The sequence below is a fragment of the Chanodichthys erythropterus genome, chromosome 4, assembly GCF_024489055.1.
Source record: "Chanodichthys erythropterus isolate Z2021 chromosome 4, ASM2448905v1, whole genome shotgun sequence".
Classification (NCBI taxonomy): domain Eukaryota; kingdom Metazoa; phylum Chordata; class Actinopteri; order Cypriniformes; family Xenocyprididae; genus Chanodichthys; species Chanodichthys erythropterus.
The window spans coordinates 9,198,393-9,217,617 of record NC_090224.1 but is presented as its reverse complement, the minus strand read 5'-3'; the positions used below and the strand labels follow the sequence as shown (position 1 = coordinate 9,217,617).

Below are 19,225 nucleotides of genomic sequence, written 5' to 3'. Positions count from 1 at the left end.
GAAAAAAGAAAGCAACATCCAAAATTCACATTCAAAAACATAGTAAATTAAACCGTAACCTCTGAAAAGAGAGAACAGTGAAAACAGAAGAGTTGATCTGTGGCTTTTAATGACAGAAGTCAAGAAAATAATCAAGAAAAGGGGAAGAAATAAATATCTGCACATTTTAAAGTGTAACAAATATGAACCAAACATGAACTCATAACCTTGCACTTGGGAAAGCAAGAAAAAGGGCAGATAAATGCAAAGAAAACACCACTGAGGCCTGTCCCAAATGGTACACTTCATGTCCACAAGACTACGTATCTTATATCCATTTAATGATTTGTGCAGCTCAACAACCTTTTGTCACACATCATTACTGTATTCTAGTGATGGATGACTATAGGAATTTGGCCTGTGTGTCACTTCATATAGTGCCATGTCAAAGAGGAAGTCATGACTTCACTTTAGTGTTCTTGATCACTAAGGTGAACTTAAAAACATATGAATGAGAATATACTTCAGTTAGATTTTTATTCATTAGAATTTGTAGGGGTGCCAATAATTGTGGAATACATATATTTCAGGGAAAAAAATAAAATAAAATATGATAAGATTTTTCTACTTTCAACTATTTGACTTTAATAAAGGTTGGATTTTTGTGAATATTTTGAATGAAAGACTTTGCAAAAACAATTTTCCAGTCAGTTTTGCTCATTTACCAATATTTGTGAGGCATGCACAATACATTTCAGGCAGATCTAAAGACCACAATGCAACACGATTGTGATGTCACAACAGCAACTCACAGTGTTCCCCCTTTAATTTACCCACACACATTACATGAACAATGGAGTGAAAAGTAGTTTACAGCTGTAAGTAAAGTTAGGTCAATTAAGCAGTTTAGAAGAGTCATACTGAGATAAAACAGCACGGTTCCAGATTCCAAGTGATCAACGGTTTAGGTTGTTCCATGTGAACCCACTGCAAGGGTTTGCCAGTAGTGGGCACTCGTGCAAAGCAAATAATGACATAAGTGAACAAGACAGAGGAAAGTTAGTGAGCAAGGGAATGCCAGAAAACAGTGGCACCCATGACTTAGGGGTTCCATTTAGGACAGGGACAGAGTGGAAGCAAATGTTGGTTATTATTTCAGACACTTGAGTAAAGCATGCTTACATCTATCCCTCCCATGATGTGAGCCCACTTTTCAATCTTTCATATAAAGTAAACAAACACATAGTTTGGCAAGTCACAAAGAAAACTATATTTAGTAAACCAGTGAAAGTCATAAAATGGCTCAAAGGTTATTTGTGGAGGGAACAGAGCTGACATGCCTGTCAAATATACAGAAAATAAATAAATACCTAATTTCTCCCAATAATGACAATGTCATCATTAGCCCATGTCCATGTGGGCCCTAAATGGGTTTTATGGGCATCATCTGGGCATGAGGTTGGAGTGGGCACTTTAATGGGCTGAATGTGGGTTAGGTTGCCCATTATTGTTTATTTGAGGGTCCCATAGAAAAAAAAAAAAAAAAAAGAAAGAAAAAAAAAGGTCAAGGGATATAAACTCCTTATCAAGGTAAGATATGTGTTCAAAAGTTTACATCCCCTTTACAGAATCTAAAAATCCATTATTTTAACAAAATAAGAGTTTATGATTTTTACACAGCAACAGTCTGCCACGATAGGGTATTTTTATTTCAATAAAATAATAGCTTCCTTGAAACTTTGGGAATGATTGTCTCCTTTATATCTATAGATTTTTAGGTAATATTGTATATTAAAGCGTCATTAAAAAATAACTATTGGACACTCGCTCACAATTGGTCTCTCTGTGCTCTTATACTATTCTGATTCAATAGGGGGCAACAGAGGGTGCTTTTACTCAGCATGAAGTTAGACTAGAAAAATCACATCAAATTTTAACGTCCAATTTTAACATGGACCGTGTTACACAGAAAACATTTTGAGGATCACAGGATCCTTTTTAAGTTTAAGTTTTTTAGATAGTTCACCTAAAAATGAAATGAAAATTCCGCCATCATTTACTTACCCTCATCTAGTTCCAAACCTGGAAGATCTTATTTTTTTTCTGTGAAGCTGTGAGATTTGTGTCTATGAAACACGCAGACACAAATTAGGACTATATGGTGGTGAATGTGTGTATTCATGCAATTCTAGAAATACAGACTGTAGAAGTAAGCTATGGGACACTGACAAAACAAATAGAAGTACATTGTTCTGTGTTCTTTCAGTAATGGAGAAGTTCACACTGAAGCAAAGCAGTTAATCTGTAACCTTGATTTTTGGGAAAAAAAGAATATGTTAACCTGAAAGCCTATGCAAAGAAAACACCAACCTGTAACTGGTTTGAGAGAAAAAGACACAATCAACACAACCTGCGACTTTGAATTTGGGGAAAAGAGAGGGAAACTATGTGAAGAAAACATTAACCTGTAACCGTGAACTTGAGGAAAAAGAGAAGCTATGTAGAAATGAGCAAAGAAAGCATTTTTTGAAAGCATCCTTTCAAAGATGATCAGATATACTGCTCAAATGTTTGGGGGTGGGGGAGACTAATTTTTGTAGAGGACTGTAATGCAAAAGAGTGTAGGAAGGCGAATCCGGGTGCTTGACTTCTAGTAGAAAATAACATTCAAACCTATATGATGAGATTGAAATAATGTTAACCAGATCAGAAATTAAATTGATCATGTATTATTGCAGCATAGACAAACTAAATAGAAAAAAAGTTGTTAAAATTCACTTGATCTATTTGTTGCAGAGATAGGCTTGGTGAATTATAAAAGAAGCACTAGTTCTCATTTCAGAGTGTCACCCTTAATTATTTTTGTATTGTAATACTTTGCCTAAATTTATTTAGATAAAACAGTGTGTTTATCTCAGGTACATTGGGCATCATTAAAGATATGTACAACAGGTAAATAGTACAAATAGAAAAAAAAAGTACTACATATAGTGCACTTCAACTGCAATATTCATTCATATACAGAAGACTTTTTACACTGCCATTTTGTACATATTGCAAACAAGGAATGACCACATTGATCTCATCTGGAAATGGTTCGTATGTGGTTTGCACTTTTCCCTCTTGTTTATAATTGGTAGAATTTCTCAAAATCCAAACTATTAAAGGAAATATTAATTCCTTAAAATATGCTGTCATCATTTACTCACAATCATGCTGTTCCAGTCAAAACATGTATGACTTTCTTTCTTCTGTGAAGCACAAAAGACAAAGTCATACAGGTTTGGAACAACATGAAGATGATCAACATTGATTGATGCTAATCAGTCTGTCAATCACAAAGCTGGGTACATTGCCCTTAATCAGCACCCAATCACATGGTAAACGAAGTCCCATTGTCATTGGTCGAGCCATCCATAGAGCGCCGTGTGGAAAGGTACATTTCTGTGGTGGCGCGTGAGGACCGTCTCGCTGACATGTAGTTCTTCCCCAAGCACCAGATGTCCCTTAGGATCTTACGGAAGTGGTTTCTGAAATTTACCCCAATGAAGGCGTACAGTAGGGGGTTGAGACAAGAGTGCAGGTACGCCAGGCTTCTTGTGATGGTCATGGTCAATGAGACGGCTTCCTCATGGCTGCAATCCTGTTCTTCAAACATGCTGATGGTATAATACAACAGTGCTAAATTGTAAGGCATATGGCAGACCACAAACACAAAGACCACCGTAAGGACCACACGCACTGCCTTGTGTCTCTGAAAGTTCTTGGCCCGAAGGAGAGTGACAATGACGCTGGAGTAACAGAATCCCATGATCAGTAGAGGCAAGAAGAAACCCATCGCCACCTGAGAGCTGGGCACCACGGTTTTCATCGTACGTGCCGTTTGATTCGACTGAAATGAGAAGAAGCAGACATAGTCCCTGTCTTCGTCGCCTTCTGTACTGTTTGCAATGAATGCGGTTGGGCCGGGTTGGTAACGCTCATAAAATATGAAGGTGGGGAGGGACAGGAGCAAGGCCAAAATCCAGACGGCTGCACAGACCAGGTGGCTGTAAAGTAGAGTGCTTGAACGCAGCCGGAAGGATCGGCGGGCTTGCACGATGGCAAGGTAGCGATCTCCGCTGATGCAAGCCAGAAGCAACATGCCGCTGTACAGGTTCACGCTGTAGACGCCACGCAGCAGCTTGCAAGATAAGTTCCCCATGGACCACCCGTACTGCTCGCTGTAGATAATCAAAGGCAGGGCCACAACAAACAGGATGTCAGCAATGGCCACATTCAGCAGGTACACGTCAGTCATGGACTTGGTTCGCTTGTAGAGAGCGTACGTCACAATCACGAGGGTGTTGCCAATGAAACCGGCTAAACAAATGATTGGGTGAATGAACAACTGGAGGAAGTTCTCAATGTAGAGCCTGCGCTCCACTGAACATGGCTCCTCAAAATCATCGTATGAAAACTCTGTGGTATGTGGTCTTTGAGTGGTAAATTGTTCAACCATTTTCTCCCTTTGAAACTGTAAGGAAAGGAAGAAAAGAAGAGGAACATCAGTCAAATCATTTATTTTACAGCAGAGCTCACGTGTCAAGATAAAGCTGCCTGACTGAAATCTAAAGAACTAGATTTAAAATATTTATAATGGACTACAATATGAATTATACAAGATTAAAATATTAAAAACAGTAACACACAGGAATTTTTCCTAAGAATGAAGAGGCAGAAGTATGTGCCATCGTTTTGTCGCTACTTTAATTCTGTAAGAATAGTTATAGGACAGATTAGGTCCAATAATCCAATAATTCCCTCTACACCAGGAAAAAGCTCAGTGCAAATGTCACTTTGTAGTTTGACATTTTATCTGTGCAGAAAGAGGAAATCTGCAGAAAATCAGGTCGCATACACAGCAAGAGATTCAATGCACGACCTATTTAGTGGCTATTAGTCCGGGAGAGGATGTTTGTCTAGATTCTAGAAAAAGCATTGCATTTCTCAAGTAAATTACTACTTTCCATGCCTTCATAAGTTTTATGGCAAGCATCAAACATGTTAAAAAAAAACAAAAAAAAACAGAAATCTATAATGTCATGATGCGCATGTTCAAGAAAATGCATAAAGCTTGAAAAAAGAAAAGAAAAAGAAAATCCTGTGCTTACCATTGATCCAAACAATAATTTATGACAAATCTTTGCTTAAAAAGCATCTTTTTATGTTTGCATATCATACATATTTTATAGGGGCAATGTTAATTCAATAAGAACGCGTATACAGAGAAAGTGCTTTGTGCAGATTGAAAACAAAAAAACATTTAAATAAAAAAATATTTTAAGTCTTTACAGGGTTGCTGTTTTGTTTTTTTAAAATGTTATTCATGACTTTAGTAGTTACTGGCATACAGAAGAATTATGCACATCCATTCATTGCTTGGAAAAAAGTATTTCAAAAGACAAAGTATTTTACACAAAAGCACTTTCCCTTTGCCAATATATAGTTTTGTCTCACTTAAATACACATGGTGCAAACTAAAACCTTCCAGTCTAATTCCAATCTGTTTCCCACAACACAACGACAAATCAATTATTTCCTGTCTGCATAATATGTAGTTAATAAAACAAATAGAGACTGACTAGCATTTCCAACTAAAGATTTATCATGTGATAAACAGAAACAGAAAAAAGAAGCGACTTACCCGTATCTACGCAAACAAGTCTAATGGAATGCAGTGTGAGGTTTCTGACTTCTGTTTCTTCTGGTTTCTGATGAGGAAAGAACACTTGGGCAGGGCCCTGCTGCGTAATAAGAATAACAATTATCTAACCTGTAAGCAGGAGGCGGCGCTTCACTGCTGCTGCTGTAGGTGTGAATGTCAGACCATCAAAGATGCCTAACACATGTGTACTACTAAATAGATTATGGTTTCAAAAAGAGCCACCCAACAGACGTCTGCTTTCAGTGCCTCAATGCACGGTTCAAAAAAACTTGCAGACTAATTTCATTGTCAATTCTACGGCACTCTTACTGATGTTAAAACTGTTACACAACTTAATGATTTTGATTTTTTTTAAACTGAGAACTTTCTATCCTTTCATTTCTGTCCTTCCATTTTTTTTTGTAATGATAATAAAAAAAACAGGAAGAGTCAACAGTCAGACGGTACTTAATTATTTATTATGTCAACTAAATCCATAAATACATACAGTACAAAACAAGGAACTGACAGGTATTAAGCAACATCTTCCATGTAGTCTGCACCCAAACTTATCTGTGAGACGCTCACATCTTGAGTGGTTTCATCAAGCTACAAGAAAAAGAGTGAGAGAAACTAAATTCAATTATGAGATAAGGTCAAGGATAAACTGTTTCTGTTATAATACTTAAGTCACTTCCTCTTGCTGCCTCATTGGGCCTCTTAAACCACCCATCTTTTCCCATTACTTCTTGTCTTTTACACAATGGACACTTATCCATGAGGCCACTCTGCTAACATTTGTCCCTCTTCACATAGACTTGTGAAGTGGGACCATAATTAACTGACATTCTTTACAAGCTTATTAATGGAATAGTTTACCTTAAAATGATCAAAGACCTTAAACAAGGTTTAAGATGCATTGTCAACACAAATAATGAGGATGGAGACAACGATACCTTATCACTGATGTCAGGCCCCTCGATTGAAACCTCCTCAATATCCTCATCGATGCTCACTTCACTCTTAGAGTTTTCAGAACGATGGCTGAAGTGAAACGAGAGAGATCAGAACATTTCATTTGATTCAGACTGAACAAAATAGCATGGGACCAGCGAAACACTTAATGGGCACAGTCTTTACCTGTTGAAGTCATCGTCATAGTCATCTGCAAAGCGTTTTTTGAAAAAGAGAAATGAGATGTGACGTTTAGAAGAGTTGTTTGATTTGATGTTTAAGTCATTAAAGAAAAAAACGATAATGACTGAGGAGTTCCTACCTAGCAAAGGGGATCCGGTTTTCTCATTTGGTGTGGGAAAATCTTTGACACCCTTATCTTTAGAACTAGACGTACCTAGGACAACAAATCAAGGAGAAAAGATAATATTACAGTCAAAGTAGTAACAGTTAGGGGAATCTTTATGCACTTTGTGAGTTTAATTGATAAAGTCAGGATCTGACTCAGATGATTGATGATCAATTAAGATTTTTTTTGGAAACCTTTGGTGGGGTAAATTCTGTGTAAAGATTATGCATTAATGTCGTACTAAAATACGTCAGATCTTCCCACAAATAGAAATTGTGGGTATAACGATATCAGAAGCAGCTCTTCATTTTGTGTAACGGAAATGGTTCAGACTGACCTAATTTCTATGCAAATAATTTCATTCCCTTTAACTATTTAGATCATGACTTTGTTCATTTGTTTTAGTTCATCCTTTCATGTCATGCTGTTTTTAAAAAATTCTAAATAAAGCATATTTAGACTTTTTTCCCTTCTCTGAAGCCATAGTTTTTAGTTTTTTTGGTGGATGTTGATGCAGACTTCGTTTGCACTTCTAAATAATCAGATTTAGTCAGAGTTCATGTCAAATTTTCCATCAATCCAGAATCATTTTTGAAAGAATGACTGTGATTGATTTCACAACTGGCTTGCTACCATTCTTGTCAGATGAATGATCTTTTTGGCTGCTCTCAGCAGAGATGGATCCTCCCATGCTCTTTAGCTGCGCATCTGTGGCGAATCCTAAACTGCTGCCCGAGCCTTCTCTCCTGGAAAACAGACAGGATGAGACTCTCAATGAGACTGCATGAACTTTCTAAAGTGAGCTGACAGCCATATAATGAGAAGTGGAGGAAGAGGGACACTATATGGCAGGAGACAGACAGGAATTAGCCCAGCTCACCTGAGTTCAGAGTCAGGGCTGGGCCTGTTATCACAGTCAGAGAGCATGTCCTTTCCATCTCCCTCTTTATCACTGCCTATAGCAGACAGGCTGAGGCCAGACAGAGCAACATTGTATGTTCATCGACACATACACATACACGACACCCAGAAGAACAAGGTCAGGGACATTAAGAGAGAAAGATATATAGGAAACATGCAGAACAAATGCAGAGAAGGAAAGAAACGAAAAGCATAAAAGGTAAAGGCTTTAAAAAACACAATTATTGCTGTAGTCACTGCAGTACGCTTGTAATTTTGGTACCAGTTATTGGGAGTTTCTTTTTGACAGTATCAGGAAATGGCTACGTATGACAATGGCTACATTCACACAGGCAGTGTTTGGGACTGACAACCGCATTTTTTGGTGAGGTGTCATGTGTCCTGTACTGGAGCATCGCTAGGTCTGGGCTGGGTCATTAATATACAAGCATAATTCAAAATCATTAATATTGCCAAAAATTACTTGGCAATATTATTAATCTAAACGAAAAGCATTCTCAACCTGGAATAAGTGATATAAGCAGCATTAGCAAAATAATACCTAAGCCAAATTATGTCATTGATATTTTTATGATTCTTAATATCATCATTATCATCATTTTAAGATTCTAAGAGCCAGATTTACTAAACAGGGTAAATTAGCATGTGACCGCAATCCCATAAAGCACCGATGGGAGTGGTGATCTACTGGCAATGCTCAAATTAAAGGTGCCCTAGAACTTCTTTTTAAAAGATGTAATATAAGTATAAGGTGTCCCCTGAATGTGTCTGTAAAATTTCAGCTCAAAATACCCCATAGATTTTTTTTTAATTCATTTTGGGGCATCATTAACTATGCACGATATATAGGTTGCGGCCCCTTTAATTCTCATGCTCCCCCTCCCCCGGAGCTCGCGCTTGCCTTGAACAGCATAAACCCAGTTCACACAGCTAATATAACCCTCAAAATGGAACTTTACAAGATGTCGTCATGCATGCTGCATGCATACATCGGATCATGTGAGTATTGTATTTATTTGGATGTTTACATTTGATTCTGAATGAGTTTGATAGTGCTCCGTGGCTAAAGCTAACATTACACACTGTTGGAGAGATTTATAAAGAATGAAGATGTGTTTATGCACAAGTGTTTAAAAATGAAAATAGCGATGACTCTTGTCTCCGTGAATACAGTAAGAAACGATGGTAACTTTAACCACATTTAACAGTACATTAGCAACATGCTAACGAAACATTTAGAAAGACAATTTACAAATATCACTAAAAATATCATGATATCATGGATCATGTCAGTTATTATCGCTCCATCTGCCATTTTTTGCTATTGTTCTTGCTTGCTTACCTAGTCTGATGATTCTGTTGTGCACATCCAGACGTTCTTCCCTTGTCTAATGGCTTGATCATGGGCTGGCATATGCAAATATTGGGGGCGTACACCCCGACTGTTATGTAACAATCGGTGTTATGTTGAGATTCGCCTGTTTTTCAGAGGTCTTTTAAACAAATTAGATTTATATAAGGAGGAGGAAACAATGGAGTATGAAACTCAGTGTATGTCTTTTCCATGTACTGAACTCTTGTTATTCAACTATGCCAAGGTAATTTCAATATTTAATTCTAGGGCACCTTTAAAAACACAGACGCAGCCAGTTCATTTCCATTATGACCAACACAATCTACCATCTGTGCGGCATAAATTAACGTAGGGTCACAAACAAGCAGAGCCGATGATAATCAGGTGTGGGTAATCTACTAACAACACAGAAGCAGCAAATTTAAAATAATGTGGCTTGGCTAAAGATATGTTCGGGTAACATCTTCCTCTGGCATTCCAAATAAATTAACATGAGTGGAGAAAATTCCCTCCCTTCCATCCCATCACAGCCATGTCAAGTGCAAATGGGTTAAGACATGTTTTTTTGACATTAAATAATGCCGCAAATACCAGAAAATTGACTACTGCAAATCTTAGTAAATCACGTTGCATAATTTATATAAAAGCTCTCCTTTTGCGTCTGAAAGGGAATCTCGTACAAATGCATATGCAATAAGGTCAGCTGCAAAAATAACTGTCCAAGCCTACTTTTTTACTGCGCATCTTAAGTAAATCCTGACAGTAGTTTAACACCAAAAGGTTTGCTCTGGTGCAAGCTGTAAATCTGGCCCTTCAAATGATTCTTAATTGATTTTCTTTTTTACTAGCTTCTAGAAAAACTTTGAATAAAAAAATTGTGAAAAAAATAATAATATACACATATATATATATACACATATATATATTATATATATATATGCTGATTTGATGCTCAAGAAACATTTCTTATTAATATTGATGATAATGATAAATCTTGAGCATCAAATCAGCATATTAGAATGATTTCTGAAGGAACATGTGACACTGAAGACTGAAGTAATGATCAGCTTTGTCATCACAAGAATAAAATACATTTTTAAATTAACTAAAAAATATTTTAAAATGGAATAATATTTCACAGTATTACTGTTTTAATGTATTTTTGATTAAATAAATGTAGCCTTGTTGAGCATAAGTGACTTTCAAAAACATAAAAAATTCTCATTCATTTATAGCAATGTACACCCCTGGTTCATATGACATTTTACAGGAGTGGATCAAATAGTGTGTGTATATATATAATTGATATAGCATTACAACACTTGTAATTTAAGTAAATATCAATGTTTATAATATTGGAAAGTCTTATCACAGTTAATAAGACATTAATTAATAAACTTGTCATTATTTAATCAGTCAAGCTCTAAAACGTATTTGTGAGTCTTGAAAATTTAAAGGACGCAGTTCAGTTATTGAATACGATTGTTACTCTTGTTTATAACCAAACTGTGTGTAATCTTATTTAGCTCTCTAAAACAGGACTGACCACTGTATTCTGCTGCTTTATGAACAGCCTGACTTTGCACCCTTAGGTTACGATGGATGCAGTGGGCTTGAATGGCAGTGTAATCACTCCATGCACACTCACTCATTGAGGCTAGTACCCCTCCTCATTTGGGATAAGGATCGCCCTGACAGGCTTCCTTCCCTCTGCCAGTGCTGACTTCTCACGAGGGGGAAACACAGACAGAGCACAGACACGGTTACAGAAAGAGCGTGAGAGAAACAGAGCGACAGGAACAAAAAGCAAAATAGGGACAAGGTGCAACATACAACAAAGCTCCAAGATCTACCCGTAATGTGTCATAGTCAAAATCATGGTAAAAATGCAAATGCACACAGAAAAAAGGAAGTACTTACTCTTTTTGACTAAAGTTTTTTTCAGAAAGCCTCTGTCCTGAATAAGGTTTATCTGCTGAAGATAAACCACTGTTTTCACGTGCAGCATTAAGAGGCATGAGTGAAAAGGAGAAGATACAGGTCAGAAAAACACAAGCTCTTCTCTGTATTTATCTAAGAGCAGTTATTTGAGGTCTGTGAGGCCCATCATATTTAAATAGTAAAAAATGAACTACAGTTATGTGCTTCAAAAACAAAACGAACCCAGATGATGGTTTCAGAAATTACAATCAAAGGTGTAAATGGTTTAGATCATTTCGTTTTTATTTGCTTTTTAGTCTCAATAGAGCATGTGGGCAGTGAAACAGTCCTTGTTCAAAGCTCTGAATGGAAATCTGCTCCCACGAGACTCAAACCAGGACTGTGATAAATGCGATCATGGTTGCTAGTAGGCATTTCTACTTGCCCGCATTATTGAAATGCATTATAATGTGTCTACACTGAACATGAGACAAGCAAACTGAACCCATTAAGTGATGCTGTCTACACTAGATGCGGCATATAACCCGTTCTATTTCTGACGTACTTTAAGTGCTCGTGCTACTTCTGAAAAAAGTACAAATGGATTTGCAAGGGTCGCGGAGTCGGCGTGAAGCGACAACGGTCACATCCAATGTAGACGTGGTGTTAGACTGCATACAGGCCTTGTGTTTCCAACATATGGAGGATTAGGAATGCAATCAATTATCAATGTATTAATTAAAAAAAAAATTTAATAAATCACTTTTCAAACTGTCAAATAAATATTTAATTGTATGTAACAATAAATTTTTTTTTTTTAATAAATTTTAATTTTATTTTTATTGATAGTATTTACTTTATCCTTTTTCCAAATGCTTTTCTATCTGCCAACAAAATAAATTTACACTTGGGAACTTGGGAATATTTATCTTTTTTTTTTTTATATTATTTTATTGTTACATTTAACCATTTCAACCATGAATTAAATATTCAAACAGTACGTCTAGTTATTTGTCAATTTAAACAGCGATTTATATATTATTACCACATTCCACATTTTCCTTTAAGTTGCACTTCTAGTCCTCAATACCAACAATTTGTCACCTCCAATTCCGAACTTTCATTTAAAATGAATGACTTCTTGTTACTTTGCCAGTTTGAACGGTCTACATGAGAAGCCATGATTGATGATTTCTCCTAGTGAAGGTATCTTACCAGCCATAAGTCTTCTGAGGTTTAGGAAGAGGATCATCAAAGAATGAGTCTCCTTCCTCATCCTCATCCTCCAGTCCAAATTCCAGCGCTCTCCTCAGGGGGGTGGGAAGGTTTTTACCATCACCTAATAGCGCCTCTGAGCCTTCAGACACTTGAACAGACCCTCTGTTCTTCTGAGACCCTAGTGTTTCACCAGGTCTTCTATCTGCAGCCTATGGCAAAGTCACAATATAATCAACATACCGTAATAACATCAAAAGGCCACAAGCTTCAGATTTCATCTGATCAACATAAGCAATGAACATCATCTGCAATGCTCATGTAAAGTTACAACTGGTATGATTCAGTTAGGAACCAACTTTATCCCATAATTAAGTTGTGCATAATGTGTACGAGTGGTGTATTATGAGCAATAAAAAAAAAAAGAGGTAGCACTTTATTTTACAGTGCCGTAGTTACACGTTACTACATGTACTTACTGTAGTAATAACAGTACATTATGCATAATTACAAGTAACTAATCCTAAACCAAACCCTAATCCTACCTCTATAGTAAGTACATGTAGTTAATTAATAGTACTCGGTGCTTATTTGAGTAATTACAATGTAACTACGGCATTGTAAAATAAAGTGTAACCAAAAAAGAAATCAAAGAAGAATAAGTCCCCATACACCCGTGTAGTTTTAAAACATGACATTCTCAAGTAAAATTGCCTGGAACTTCCTGTTAATAGATGATTAAAAGATTAAAAGAAATGAACATTTGATTTAATTTACAAGAACAGTGGGTAGTCAAAATGCCCACATCAATGTCAGCATTCAACATATTCTGAGAAAAATGCTGCGTCATTCAACCCACTCACAAATTGATCTATTACTTTGTATAGGACAACTTTCATAAGAAGGTTTTTACTTGAGATGAAATGTTGCAGAATGAATGTACATATCCATAAGTAAATGGTTAGACGATACATGCTGAATCTGGTTAACAGTTTTAGAAGCCACTGGTTAAAGGTGTTAGTAAGTATTAAAATATTTTCAAAGTAGTAACGGGTGATTAGCGAAAGCCTGGTCAGTATGTTTGCCCTAAAAGCTTTCTGAGAAAGACTGATCTCATTTGTATTGTGTTGAGCTTAAATCTGCTCTGCAATAGCCAGTCTACTATATCAAGTTCTAAGATGGTTCCAATTCAACCATGGGCTACGTTTAGCACCATTACACATATAAGCACTTTTTGCATCTCCATCTTGAATACAAAGGAATAACTTTGGTCTTGGGACATAAACTTTCACTTGCACATCTCATAACATTAATGGGAAGAACCGCAAATCTTAATCTTACCATGACGGTTACTTCTACCTAGTAACAGCCAAATGTGTGCAGACACTACCCATTTGTGAATCATTTATGTGACCTAAAGGAAGCCACATGGTTGAGCTGATCAAAAGCTCTTGTGTCAGAGCTGACGCACATGTGCTTTACCTTTGGGTCAGCCTTTTCTTCCTGCGCTGAACTGTGTTTAACAAATCCTTTATACCTGGGTATCTGAGCACCAGAATACAACCATCAGCTTCCCTTATACAACAACGACATGCTAGACTCACTAAATAATACACGGATTTGGATGGAGATGAGTGAAAAAATAAACACATAATGCAAAAAAATACATAATGTTACTGTGAGGAACATGGGAAGATGGAATGAATTTATAAGAATTAATAGACTTTTTATATTCATTTTCATTTTGTTTGTTTTGTTTTTTGTTATATATATATATATATATATATATATATATATATATATATATATATATATATATATATTTATTTATAAAGTAGAATATATACATATAATAGAATACCAAAAAAAATCTAGTGAGGGCATGTATAATATACGCGTAATTTATAACAATCATCTTGTTGTGTGACATGACATTCTGTCAGGTCAAAGGCACTTGCCAGCACTATGGTAAAACCCCTTTCCCCTTTGTGAGTCAAAATACAATGAACGCATGAAATTACTATTGTACATCACCCACCATCTAGATGAATGATATAAGATATGCTGATAAATCACAGAGGAAACACTGCTACCCATCACTACATCACGCATCGTCGATTCATAAAACAACTGATGTTCTGGTGTTAAACTAAATGGGCTGAATGAAATGAAAGTAAGAACAAGATGAAAATTGTGCGTGCAATAAAACAGAAATCTTTGATAACATATTGCGGGATTTGCACATAAAAGGCTAACAAAAGCCAGCTTTGGCTTTGTGGTCTCAAAGTTATTTTTTTCATAAATATACAGGTATGTGAAAGACAGAATATTAGCCATGACAAAAAACAACTGATATTTGAAATACAGAAAAAGATCAGAGATTATAATCTTGACCGAAGGTGAGAGGAAAGTGTGTGAGAAAAAGATAAGCAGAGACAGAGAAACAAACACAGAAAGACAGGAAGTCAGTTTACCTTGCTGACGGAAGATGAAATGATTCTATCTTCAGCAGCTTTACTTGAGGAGTAAAGTGCGTCGCTACTCTCACTGGTAACCTATAAAGGACATTACAGAGCTTGGTATTACAACAGACATCACAAAAAAAAAAAAAAAAAAAGCTAAAAGCTAAAACAAAACAGAATGCGTTTATGGTCGCTTACCACACTCCGACACTGTATGAAGAAGCATTTGTACATTCCCAGGAGGTCCTGAAAGTCTATAGCTACGTAAAGTTATAGAAAACAGAAAGAAGGGGAAGATAAAATTTCATTAGCAACTATTACAATGAATGATAAGACTGACACAAGAAATGTCCAAAAATTTGCACCCCTATAATGGTGGACAACTTAACGAGATCACAAATACTTACTATTGCTTGTGTCCTTGCCTTTGGCTCTGAGTTCCTCGGTGATGTAACTGTCCAGCACATTTCTTTTTATTTGCAGATATGAAAATAATCAAATTAGTGAAATATGTGGCAATATATAGCAACTGCAACAGAAATGTACTAGGCTAAAACTATAGTACAATAAGTACTCTTATCTATTTATCTTTTATAATGAGCTTCACATTAAAAGACCTATATTCAGATTTGTATGCAGAAATACACTCTGTTCCAAAGGCAAGAGAAAGGCCATGACCACAACGACAAATACCTCAACCAGACATGATTACAGAAGAGCAAACCAACAATGTGGGAAGATGGCAACACTTTCAGTCGTTACATAAATTAGGGTTTCAGCACCAGTAAGTTCAGAAATTTCCTAGAGTTCATGGCATTCAGAGTCCACAATGATGAAACAAACCTGCTGAACTGGGGGAAAAGATCCACAAAAATGCCAATAACTGCATCTCTGTTGATCTCACCACTTCTGTTCTGTGAAATCAAATCAAAAGATTAAAAAATAAATAAATAAATAATTGAACACTCACTTATGTTTTTATATTTATTTAATCTTTTGGTGATTAATTAACAAATTATTATAATAACTGCAATGGTTTATTATTTTCAAATGATTCATAAAATAACTAAAAGGTAATGGATACTTATTATTTAAAAAAATTATCACTATATATTATGTGATACATTGTATTAATTATAAAGTTATTATAAAAAAACAATAATAAAAAACAAAAGTTACCTTATCATGGCTGTCAAATTTCTTTCGGGCATCAGCAATTTGACGTGGCAGCAATTCCTAAACACCATCCACAAACATTAATACAATCATTGCAGATTACGCTAAAAAAAATCTATATTTATCTATTAAGCATTATTTAAAATGAATATAAAATTGTATATTTGTTATTTTCATATACATTTGTCATACTAATTACATGTTTGGGGTAATCACATTGAGCACCTAAAAACAAAACACAAGATCACAATGTACAACCATGAGACTATAGTGTTCAAACTCTCATCTAACATGACAGAAGTCATGCAGCGCTAGTGGCGTGATTAAACAAATGCACGTAAAGTGCCCGCAAAACAAGACAAAAAGACTAGAAGTAGGACAAGCTTGTTTTGCACAAGTATCTTAACAGGAAAACCTTTTTTTGCAGCACCACTTAAAGATGTTCATTTACATCATGCTTCCCTTGTGTGACCTGAATAAATTGCCTGGGGTTTGTGATGTGGGGGTAAACCGGTGATATGAATCAACCCAAGATGTGCTCTCCAACCACAGTGAAATAACTGGGTTAGCACTATTACTAGTCTGTGACTGGATCTGCTCCTGAGAGTGCATCAAACCCTACCTGTGCTTACTGTACGTGTGGGTGCAAAAACAGGTTACAGAGAGATCTAGACAGATAACATATGGACTGGGCCTGAGCCATATAGCGGTGGTAAAGTACCTTGGGAAAAGTTCTCTCAGTCACCCGATCTCCCTGACAAAAGAAGACAGGAGAGAAAGAGAAAGTGTCACTCATTCTGAAAGGCATAGATTGATCAGACTGGCTGAAATGCAGAGCATCAAAGTTCACCTCAGTGAAAATGGAGGTCTTGTCCTTGTGCCGGCCCCTCTTCACTAACTCTAGCAGGAGAGGGGTGTTTTTATTCACCTCCGATTCAGAGATGCCAAGCTCTTTAGACAGAGTTTCGCGACTGTCGAGCCCATTCAGCTGAACAACACATAGTAGGGTAAGTTAGCTCAGATGAAAGAGATTTGAGGTCACAGAGGACACAGTATATCACATTCAACTCAATCAATCAAAAAAGATATTAGAACACATGTGCATGAATTTTTGAATGAACTTCAGACCTTACTACATATATATGACAGTGTTGCGTATTACATGACGTACCGTGCTAATTTCAGGTTGAAACACAGCGAGAGTGAAGTCTAAGTTGAAGACTTGCAGGAAGTCAGTGATAAGACCTGCTACCAAGCGCCCTGCAAGAAGAGTAAGACATACTGAATATGTATAATTTGCCAAAGCAAACATTTGGAGAAAAAAATATATTATTAAATAAACAATATTGTTAAATAAAAAAAGTCTGAATCTTGTAATGCCTTGCCTACAGTTTAGAAAAGAATGGATAATTTATTAGTATTTTTTTCTGCCTTGTTTTCTCATTTTATAAACATAATTCATCCCGGGCCTTTAAATTGGTTGAAAATGAAAAAGCATAAGATAAATAGATTTTTAATATGGATTTTATATATATATATATATATATATATATATATATATATATATATATATATATATATATATATATATATAAAGTTTATAAATAAAATAAAGTAAAATAAAAAAAAAAATTAAAAAAAAATAAATAAAGTAAAAAAATTAAAGGCTGGAATACACTTTATTTTGCCCCAACTGAAGGAGTCAATGCTAGTTTCAAAAACTGTTTTTTTTACTTCAAACTATGATTCCATCCAGTTGGAGGATTTAAACATGTTTGATATTGCTTTCATTTGTCATGCGTCTTCTAGCAATGAGCAGCACATTTCTGCATGAGTTCAGAAAAACATCAAAGTCTGGTAGCGTGTTATGCTGGTCTGATGCCCAAAAGTTTCTCTCTCTAACAATTTACAAAGACCGCAAGTGTATCATGCAGACTGTTTTCTGTTCAGATTTTAAAAAGTCGTGTAGTGTTGTCATCATCAAACCAAGACAGAAAAAAATAATAGATAAAGGCCATTTACAGAATCCAAACTTACCATCCTTTGTGTTGAGGGACTTTTTCAGGTTTTCATTCACAAGAGGAGTTTTATTCTAGTCAAAAGAGTTGACATCTAAATGACACGTTGAATCTTGCATAGCATACATGCAAAAACATACAATTAATGTAACAGCATTAAGATAAACTACTTATAATTACCTCAACTTTGTCCTGCTCCTCCAAGGCAAGAAAAACAGCTGCACGCAGCTCTGCCTGTAAACCACAGAGACCTATCGTCAGTCCATATGTCCTTTATTCAGACATATTTATAACAGTACAGCACCAAACAGGCTCAAAGGACCAGTACAGCTCAAACTGCAGAGGTGACACTTTAGCTACAATAAAGAGTCAATAAAGAAACACTATTATGTACAAATACGGTATAACTATTTTATCTATTATATAACTATTTATATTTATATAACTATTATATATAGCGGATTAAAACAATTATATTACAGGTTAAACCTGATAATTTGTATTGTGATAATTTTAAATGGCTCCCTCACCTTGCCCAAAAAGATAAATCAAGACTTTTGCAGACTTTGCCGGTTAACTAAAAGCATGATTAGTTTAATATTAATACAGCGGATTTATATATTATATTAATACAACAATGACACTGTAGGTCTCACATTTAGTGGTATGAGGGAAAATTAGACAAGGGCGCACTGTCATAACTCAATGTTGTCACACCAGTGGCTGTTGTCCATTTGTTCCCATAACAACTTTAGCATCACAATGCTATGCTGCTAACAAACATTGTGCTTAGCAAACGAAACGTGTTCCGTAAGAGACAGGGATTATTCCCACCTCATAAAGACTTTAAACGCGTTTCGAAATAGGCAGAAAAATACCTTGATTTTATTCAAAACACCACTGTTTTCCAAGTTTTGGATCAGTAGATCTCTGAGTTCCGTGTCCTCTTCTGTCGCAGACATCTTCAATTTGCGTCATGTGACCCAGGCTGGAAACCAGCGCACTCTGGCGGCTGTCGACGGTATTACAAATAGGTTCTTCGTGGACATTTGCTCGTGCTGCCATGTACAGTGTCTCACAGAAGTGAGTACACCCCTCACATTTTTGTAAATATTTTATTATATCTTTTCATGTGACAACACTGAAGAAATGACACTTTGCTACAATGTAAAGCAGTGAGTGTACAGCTTG

The 19,225-nt window shown here is 36.0% G+C and overlaps 2 protein-coding genes across 7 annotated transcripts; both read right to left on the bottom strand.

Annotated features, from left to right (window-relative positions):
* Nucleotides 1-2,205: 2,205 nt before the first annotated feature.
* ccr6a (chemokine (C-C motif) receptor 6a) lies at nucleotides 2,206-5,979 on the bottom strand. The gene is made up of 2 exons (XM_067383976.1): nucleotides 5,666-5,979; nucleotides 2,206-4,495 (listed from the first exon to the last, which is right to left on the bottom strand). Exon 2 carries the CDS (start codon nucleotides 4,478-4,480, stop codon nucleotides 3,353-3,355), a length of 1,128 nt encoding a protein of 375 aa, XP_067240077.1. The 5' UTR covers nucleotides 4,481-4,495; nucleotides 5,666-5,979; the 3' UTR covers nucleotides 2,206-3,352.
* An 80-nt stretch (nucleotides 5,980-6,059) lies between these two features.
* On the bottom strand, nucleotides 6,060-19,035 carry cep43 (centrosomal protein 43). Of its 6 annotated transcripts, none has more exons than XM_067383969.1 (21): nucleotides 18,913-19,035; nucleotides 18,215-18,268; nucleotides 18,054-18,108; nucleotides 17,188-17,276; nucleotides 16,867-17,004; nucleotides 16,738-16,770; nucleotides 16,020-16,076; nucleotides 15,684-15,754; nucleotides 15,248-15,309; nucleotides 15,039-15,100; nucleotides 14,853-14,933; nucleotides 13,861-13,923; nucleotides 12,379-12,590; nucleotides 11,164-11,232; nucleotides 10,892-10,969; nucleotides 7,849-7,938; nucleotides 7,602-7,714; nucleotides 6,942-7,016; nucleotides 6,806-6,830; nucleotides 6,622-6,709; nucleotides 6,060-6,274 (listed from the first exon to the last, which is right to left on the bottom strand). In XM_067383969.1, the coding sequence occupies exons 1-21, from the start codon at nucleotides 18,994-18,996 to the stop codon at nucleotides 6,200-6,202; spliced, it is 1,674 nt and encodes a 557-aa protein (XP_067240070.1). In that variant the 5' UTR covers nucleotides 18,997-19,035; the 3' UTR covers nucleotides 6,060-6,199. The 6 variants fall into 6 exon arrangements, with proteins under 6 accessions (XP_067240070.1, XP_067240071.1, XP_067240073.1 ...); XM_067383970.1 differs by having other exon boundaries at nucleotides 10,892-10,966; XM_067383972.1 differs by lacking the exon at nucleotides 10,892-10,969.
* Between the last annotated feature and the right edge of the window lie 190 nt (nucleotides 19,036-19,225).